We start from the raw sequence: 8,630 nt of genomic DNA, 5'->3' as shown, positions 1-8,630 counted from the left end.
ATAGTGAGTAAATTAAATTTTTGGGTGAACTATCCCTTTAAGGATCACATTTAGCTCCAAAATGCTCAATTAACTTGACATTTTAATTATTTATACTTTGCTAATTTGTCAGTTTTTAATCATTAAATTATCAATTAAATTTATAATTCTTTAGAAGTCAAAATAAGTTAGATTTTTGCATAAATGTATTGGGTACATTGAAAAAAAGCAAATTCACATCATTTGACATTTTCAAACACTATCTGAAACATTAAAGCAGACGCTTTTCTTGCATTTGTTTTATAAAGCTGTTCTTGAAAGTATTGTCAGGTATAGTATCATAGTGTGGTTTGGCAACCTATCTGTACAGCGTAAATCTAAGTTGATGCATCTCTTAAAGACAGGATGGAAAACTGTCGGGCATGATGGATATTTTAATCCTCAAGCTTTATATGAGAATTGTGTCCTTAATCAGCTGGAAAGGATTCTGAATGATCCAACTCATTTCCACATTATGAACCGCTTCCCTCTGGTAGGAGATATAGAGTCCCTAAGTGTAGGTTGAACCAATATAAGAGATCCTCTGTCCCTGTTTCAGTTAGGTTTATTTAACAAGAGTTTATCTTAATTATCATTATAGTAATTACAGTATTTTGTATTGATTGTTTGTTTTTATATATGTCTGCAGCAATATGGTGATGCCCATAACAAATTTCCTGTCAAGGACAATAAAGTTGACTAACTCATCTAATATGACTTCAATGCATATAAAATCAGTTATGTAGATTTAGATAATAGATTTTATTCCTTTTTATTTCAGCTTTACTTTGAGATACTTTAGCAAATAAATTAAGAAGTGCATTATTAAAATTAAGAAATGCATAATAGGGTATATGCACACAAACTTTTAATTTCAGCCAGCCAGCCAGCCAGCCTCAGTGCTTCCGGTGAACTGTCTTTCCCTTATAAAATTGGCAAGTTTAAGATTGATTTCCTTAAAAATAAGTGATCTTCACTGCCTGATAGATATACAATATAGTGAATCTTAGACTGGACAAGAAGTATTGCATTATATGAGCCTTCTCATTTATAGCTCTTAAACTCTGGAATAGCCTTCCTGATAACGTCCGAGGTTCAGACACACTCTCCCAATTTAAAACTAGATTAAAGACCTATCTGTTCAGTAAAGCATACACTTAGTGCACCACTTAGGGGGCTTCCACACAGGTTATGCATCTTGTTGATATACACTGTGAACATCAGCTACGCTAATTATTTTCTTTATTCTCCATTTCCACCTGGGGATACTCATCCCGAGGCCCTCAGACTATGCAGAGTCACTGATTCGATCCAAGACCAACGACGAGATGATCCCAAGGTTTCCATATCCTGGACCAGGCCGAATCCTGAGCAGCTACTGTGATGGTCATGGAGGAGTGGAGAACATGAGACTGATTCCTGTGATGCTCCAGAGACAGACGCGTCTTCGCTGAGGCCAGCTTCCAGCCTCCGCCACTGAGACTGCAGCTCTGCACAAGACGTTTGGCCAGCGGAGCAATTAAAATGATCGTGCCCAACTGAGCCTGGTTTCTCTCTAGGTTTTTTTTTTTTTTCTTCACTTCCGCCATTAGTGAAGTTTTTTTTCCCTCTCCGCTGTCGCCACTGGTTTGCATGGTTCGGGATCTGTAGAGCTGCGCATCGTTGGATTTGCCCTTCAATATTTGGACTCTCAGTAGTGATTATTAATCCACACTGAACTGAGCTCAACTGAACTGAACTTAAGCACTACAAACTGAACTACACTGTTCCAATTTACTGTGACCTTTTATGTGAAGCTGCTTTGACACAATCTACATTGTATAAGCGCTATACAAATAAAGGTAAATTGAATTGAATATATTCCATTCCCCCGGCCATGTCTTTACAATATGACAGTTTATTTTACCCCAGTATTTCCAGGAGTTTCTGCGCTAGACTGCTGATCCTGACGGCGCTAGTTGTTACAAGATCTATCATCTCGTTTTACACTTGAACAACTAAATGAATGCTTAAGTCTATTTAACTGAACGTAATCTAATTACATTATAACATCGATGCTGTAAAAGGAACCTTATAAAACTGAAAATTGTCACATTAAGCTTTCACCTAAAGTTTATCATTGGCTGAAAAACACTAGCTGTGCATATAGCCCATTCAGAAATACATGTTGATGACCCTTTCATATTTGCATCTTCAATGTGACTTTATTTTATTACTATTTATTCATCTATTATATTTTTCTACAGTTTTCGCATGTTTGTTTTATTTATTAAGTAATTTTGTTGCTTTTTTATTTTTAGTAGCTATCAGAGAACAATCAAGTTGACTGTAATCAGTGCATATCTGAAAACTGTAATTACATGACGTACATCTTCTGCTGCTCCAGGATGCGCTGCTGGGTCTCCCAGGTGGATCTTTCCTCCTCAAACTGACGTCTTCTCTCCTCCAGCTCCTTATGCTGAGCCTCCAGATTCTTCTTCATCTGCTCGTGACGCCGCTGCAGCTACACACACACAGAGAGAAAGAGAGATCAAACCAGTGGACTCACAAATCAAATTTTGTTTATTTGTTGTTTTTTTGTAAATTGTAATTTGTGTCACCAAATATGATATCTTTAATGCTTTAAATGATTTATATTAGTACAAAGAGGTGTTGCACTGCAAATTAGTTGAAATAAAATAGGGGTATAGTTATAACGGACTCTTTTAAATGAATAATTTTATGGTTTTAGTTTTTGATAGCTATAATAACTATTGTGTACAAATGTGCACTTGAATTAAAAATGATCAAACATCATTGAGTGCATTTAGTGAAAATCAATGCAACATTAATTTTTTATTTTTTTAAACTAGCATTTATGTTTTATTTAATTTTGTAACATTTAATAATCCCTATGTGGTCGAATAAATTACATTTAAATAAATAAATAAAATATAATATAACAAAATAAAAATAGTACAGAATAAAATATATGAAATTAGTGCAAAAAATTTACCACATCCAAAATAAGTTTGCTTTGACGTGTGCTATGTACATATAAATACACACAAGCATGCATATATTTGAGAAAATGTTTATATTAAGACATAAAATATATATGTATATGATACAAATTATATATAAATTTAAAGATCTTTGCAAAAAAATATTGTTGTGCATCACATATACATAAATATACACTCACCGGCCACTTTGATAGGTACACCTGTCCAACTGCTCGTTAACACAAATTTCTAATCAGCCAATCACATGGCTGCAACTCAATGCATTTAGGCATGTAGACATGGTCAAGACTATCTGCTGCATTTCAAATCGAGCATCAGAATTGGGAAGAAACGGGATTTAAGTGACTTTGATTGCAGCATGGTTGTTGGTGTCAGACGGGCTGGTCTGAGTATTTCAGAAACTGCTGATCTACTGGGAACCTTCAGGCAGATAGGCTACAGCAGCAGAAGACCACACCGTGTGACCATTCTTGTCAGCACAGAACAGGAAACTGAAGCTACAATTCACACAGGCTCACCAAAATTGGACAATAGAAGATTAGAAAATTTTTGCCTGGTCTAATGAGTCTCGATTATCTGCTGCAACAATCGGATGGTAGGGTCAGAATTTGGCGTCAACAACATGAAAGCATGGATCCATCCTGCCTTGTATTAACGGTTCAGGCTGGTGGTGGTGGTGTTAATGGTGTGGGGGATATCTTCTTGGCACACTTTGTGCCCATTAGTACCAATTGAGCATCGTGTCAACGCCACAGCCTACCTCAGTATTGTTGCTGACCATGTCCATCCCTTTATGACCACAGTGTACACATCTTCTAATGGCTACTTCCAGCAGGATGACGCACCATGTCATACAGACAAGTTTCTTGAACATGACAATCAGTTCAGTGTACTGAAATGGTCTCCACAGTCACCAGATCTCAATCCAATAGAGCACTTTTTGGATATATCATGGCATCATGGATGTGCAGCCGACAAATCTGCAACAACTGCGTGATGCTAATATGTCAAGTTTTGAAGGCAAAAGAGAATCCAACCTGGTTCTTGTAAGGTGTACCTAATAAAGTGGCCAATGAGTGTGTGTATATAAAATACACACGCCAAAACAAACTTTTATTTTTAATGCAATTAATCAAAATGTAATATTTTCACAGAACTAAATAAAACATATCAAAACAAAAATACCAAAAAAATTAAATAAAATAACAGTCTTTGAGCTTATACAACACAAGTAAAATATAATATCCTAAAATACTGGCATGTAAACACAATGCTGTTCAGTACCTCTCCCTCCGAATCCTTCAGCTTCTGGACCTTCTCCTTGACTTTCATCTCAAAGACCTGCTCCATCTCCATCTCCATCTTCTTCATCTTGGCCACGTGCTCTCTTCTCTCCTCCTCCATCTGAGCGAGAGGACTCCTAGAGGCAACACAGGCCATTTACAACACATACACCCTTTCCCATAATCCCCCATGATTTCCCATCCCTGTGCATCTTCAGCAGACAGACACCCGTGACCAAACACTCCCGAAAACACCTCTGCGCTTCAGACAAATAAAGCAGCGTTTCCCAACCCTGTTCCTTGAGGCACACCAACAGTAAATATTTTGGATGTCTCCCTTATCTGAACCATTCATTTCAGGTTTTGGAGTCTTCCAATGTTCTGATGAGTTGATTCAGGTGTGTTTTATTAGGGAGAGGTTGAAAATGTGTACTGTTGGTCTGCCTCCAGGAACAGGGTTGGGAAACACTGAAATAAACTACACACTCATGGCTCACCATGTGCAGAGAAGCACAACAAACAAACAAATATCCTGTTTGCAGAGGAAGCTGTTAATTGCTGAAGCGATTATGCTGATTAGAAGTAGTGAGCAGAGCGGGAAAGCTGCATAGTATAACACAAAAATGTATGAGACGTAGGGCTGGGCGATTAATTGAAATTGACATTCAGAATATAAAAATCAATCAAATTTTTCCAGGTCAATTTTTTCAGTTACTTTCCCTACTTCCCACGAAGAGTCACGTGACTCTGTTAAGGCTGATTTATACTTCTGCGTCGAACGCTCAAGTACGGTCCGGTGCAGCCTTTGTTAAAATGTAACTACATGTCGCACGTTTGCACTACATTGACGAGGATTGGAAGCTGCGCCAGAGATGCCTTGAGACGGCATATTTTCCATTACATCAAAGTTATTATTTACATTAAAACATTTGTTTACAGAAGATGCAAGAAATGCACTGTTTATAATATTATTCACAGGATATACAAGAGTTAGTTTATTTATTAGACACACTGCTTATTATTTTCTACTTTTAATATAAAACCATAAAAAATAATTTCTTGTTTCCAAAAGTCTGAGTCACTTATTTCCACTTTTTTAATAAGAATAAACGTGGCTGTTGATTTTAGACAACATGTGTTTTAATTTCAGTTGATCAACGTAGATGTTCAATAAATAATCATAGATAGTAGATGGTGTGTGTTTCCATCGATCATTTTAAAATCAATAATGTACCCTTCATTCAAACCTCTCTCACTTGTAATATGTGAGCATATTTACTGTACAAAAGCTGTCAGTGAACTGTGAGGGCAAAAAAAATAAAATAAATGTTTATTAATCTTAATCGTGTTAAAATGTTTAATTGAGATTTTGATTTTAGGCCAAATCGCCACAGCGCTAACAGGGCGGTTAAAAAGAAATAGGTGGGAATCTCACAGCTATTGATTTTAAATTTATATTTTTCCTAATGATTCATCAATGATGCATTAAATTTAAGCCAAAAAAACTAGAATCTCAAAACTAATAGATTTTACAAAAAAAAAATAAATAAAAAATAAAAAGTGAACTCGATATTTTTGTGAATAAAATGGTTAAATATTAATAAATCTCACTGTTTGGGAAACAGTTTGAATTTTCGTTTAGTAAAAATAAAATGTTAGTGCTCTATCGGGGACAACAATAAACTCTACACTATACGGTTGAGTGTATAAGTGCATTAGTGTACACTACCTGACAAAAGTCTTATCCCCTATCAAGGTTTTAGGAACAGCAAATAACAATTTGACTTCTAGTTGGTCATTTGATATCAGAAGTGGCTTATATGAAAGGCAAAGGCCTCTAGATTACACTTATTTTACCGAAATAAAATATGATCATGCCTTGATTTTTAATGATTTAATTAGGACAGTAAGGTCTGACTTTGCTTAGACTAAAGTCTTGTCACTTAACAGAAATAATGTCCAGTTTACAATATAAAATCATGGTGCAGTGGAGAAAGAATGAATATTGTGTTTGACTACATCATGAGCTTGGAGGACTGCATCCATAAATCTCTGCAATGACTCAAATAACTTATTAATAAAGTCATCTGGAATGGCAAAGAAAGAGTTCTTGCAGGACTCCCAGAGTTCATCAAGTTTCTTTGGATTCATCTTCAATTCTTCCTCCTCCATCTTACTCCAGACATGCTCAATAATGTTCTTATCTGGTCACTGGGCTGGCCAACCCTGGAGCACCTTGACCTTCTTTGCTTTTAGGAACTTAGCCCTCTGCTGAGGTTTGTAATGTAATCGGCAGTACAAATGTCTTGATACCTCAGGCTGTTGATGTTGTCATCCACTCTGCAGATCTCTTGCATGCCCCCATACTGAATGTAACCCTAAACCATGATTTTTCCTTCACCAAACTTGACTGAATACTGTGAGAATCTTGGCTCCATGCGGGTTTCAATAGGTTTTATGCAATATTTGTGATGACAGGGATGCAGTTCAACAGATGATTCCTCTGAAAAATATGCCACTTTTCCAAATGATCAACAAGAAGTCAAGTTATTATTTTTTGCTCTTACAACTGAGATCGATGACAAGACTTTTGTCAGGTAGTGTCTAGTGCATAGTGTATCATTTGGGACACATCATTGGTGTAAAATGCATGCTTATTGACTTGATACACAGCAGTCATTTAAAAAAAAAAAGTAATGCTTCCATTGACAACAACAGAAAAAAATCTCAGCTAAAAAAAAAACAAAAAAAAAACTAATCACGATGGTGTATACGCGCCCTTAAAGTTGTAAATTAAAAATAATGCATCTGTGAATCAGAAGCGGTTTCTCCAGGACCAGCAACAGAAGGAAGGGTTTGGCTTCCCCTGATCTAATCAATACAATTGGGTTGATGCCACAAGATCAAATAAATAAATAAATCACACATGGAACTGGTGGAAAAGGAGGACAAAAACAAACACCGAAAGACACCCAGAGGAGCAGAGGATCCGCACTACACAGGGATTTGGAAAAATGTAAATGACCACTTACATGCCTTCAACCGTGTCAACTCTAAAAGACAAAAACACACACACACACACTTAGCATGCTGCAAATCATACACTAACAGAGCAAAAAAAAAAAAAACGATGTGTGAACAGAAAGCAGATCAGACACAGTGCTAGTCTGGATTATGAGACGTTCAGTGTGGTTTCCGGCAGAATGATTTCTCAAGTTAGGGGTTACTGTAGACTGCTGGAAGCTGCAGGCTGTGACCACGAACTTGTCAGTGAGAGCGTGATCATGCAAATGGGCTTCAGTTTGTTCCATAAATAAAGTGTTAGAGAGCACAGTGAGCTGTAAAAGGCAGGTTCAATATAATATACACACACACAGTGACCAACAGAAAATGTACTGAAAGAGAACAGTTCAGTTAACATGAAAGCTGACATAAAAATGTAATGTGTTTTTTTTTATATGAATTTAGTTTTAAACCCCTTTCTAGCATCTATTATATACATATACTGATGAATTAAATACATATGGGTTGGTATAGTTCACTAAAACCTAATATGAATTAAAACAAGTTCAATGAAATAATTGTAAACTTACAGTATAATATAACAGTATAATAAATGCTATTATAATTTACAAAAACTATGTACATAAGTATTACATGTTTTTTTTTTAAATAACATTGGTTAATCTTCATTAACTAAATGTAATGTTTAATTTCAATCAAAAAAAAATAAATATATATATATATATATATATATATATATATATATATATATATATATATATATATATATATATATATATATATATATAACAGTTCTGTCTGGTTTTCGAATCTGATTGGCTGATAGCCGTGAGATATTAAAGTAATATCAGCACTCGTACAGCCTCTTCATCGTTGTGTATAACTCAGCCCACCTAGAGCAACAGCAGATGAATAAACTCACTACAGTTTGACAAATATTGCAGCAATTGAACAACAAAATGTATTTTTGAGGGTTTTTTTCCAGGTGAGAAAGTAGTTGTTTAGATTGCAACTATGCAGTTTATTTATAAGGTCATTGCCTATTTTAAATATTTATAATTTCAGAGATTCAGCAGGTTGGCGGCCAGCCTGTTATACTGAGCAGAGCAAAGACGGTTGACGTTCTGCCACAAGATGGCGACAGAGACTGCATAATAAGTCCTTACGGTAGAAAAACAACATTTTCTCAGCATACGTTTCAAACTACAGCTGAACAAATCATTATAGAACAAGTAAGTGACATTCTGAGTTAATCTCTCTCTTTTGTATGTTATAGTACTGTATTGATACCATAGTAATC

At 35.6% G+C, this 8,630-nt stretch overlaps 1 protein-coding gene across 2 annotated transcripts in view; it reads right to left on the bottom strand.

Annotated features, from left to right (window-relative positions):
- The window catches only part of septin7b (septin 7b), a 38,578-nt gene that overhangs the window by 4,806 nt on the left and 25,142 nt on the right, over positions 1-8,630 (bottom strand). Inside the window, exons 10-12 of one of the 2 annotated variants that reach the window (XM_056474932.1) lie at positions 7,339-7,359; positions 4,308-4,443; positions 2,379-2,521 (exon numbers count right to left, since the gene is read on the bottom strand). In XM_056474932.1, the coding sequence (XP_056330907.1) occupies positions 2,379-2,521; positions 4,308-4,443; positions 7,339-7,359 (300 nt within the window). The remainder of the gene's footprint in view (positions 1-2,378; positions 2,522-4,307; positions 4,444-7,338; positions 7,360-8,630) is intronic. The other variant, XM_056474933.1, reaches the window with a different exon arrangement.

The sequence above is a fragment of the Danio aesculapii genome, chromosome 16 (genome assembly GCF_903798145.1).
Source record: "Danio aesculapii chromosome 16, fDanAes4.1, whole genome shotgun sequence".
Lineage (NCBI taxonomy): Eukaryota > Metazoa > Chordata > Actinopteri > Cypriniformes > Danionidae > Danio > Danio aesculapii.
This window is presented reverse-complemented; position numbering and strand designations above follow the sequence as displayed.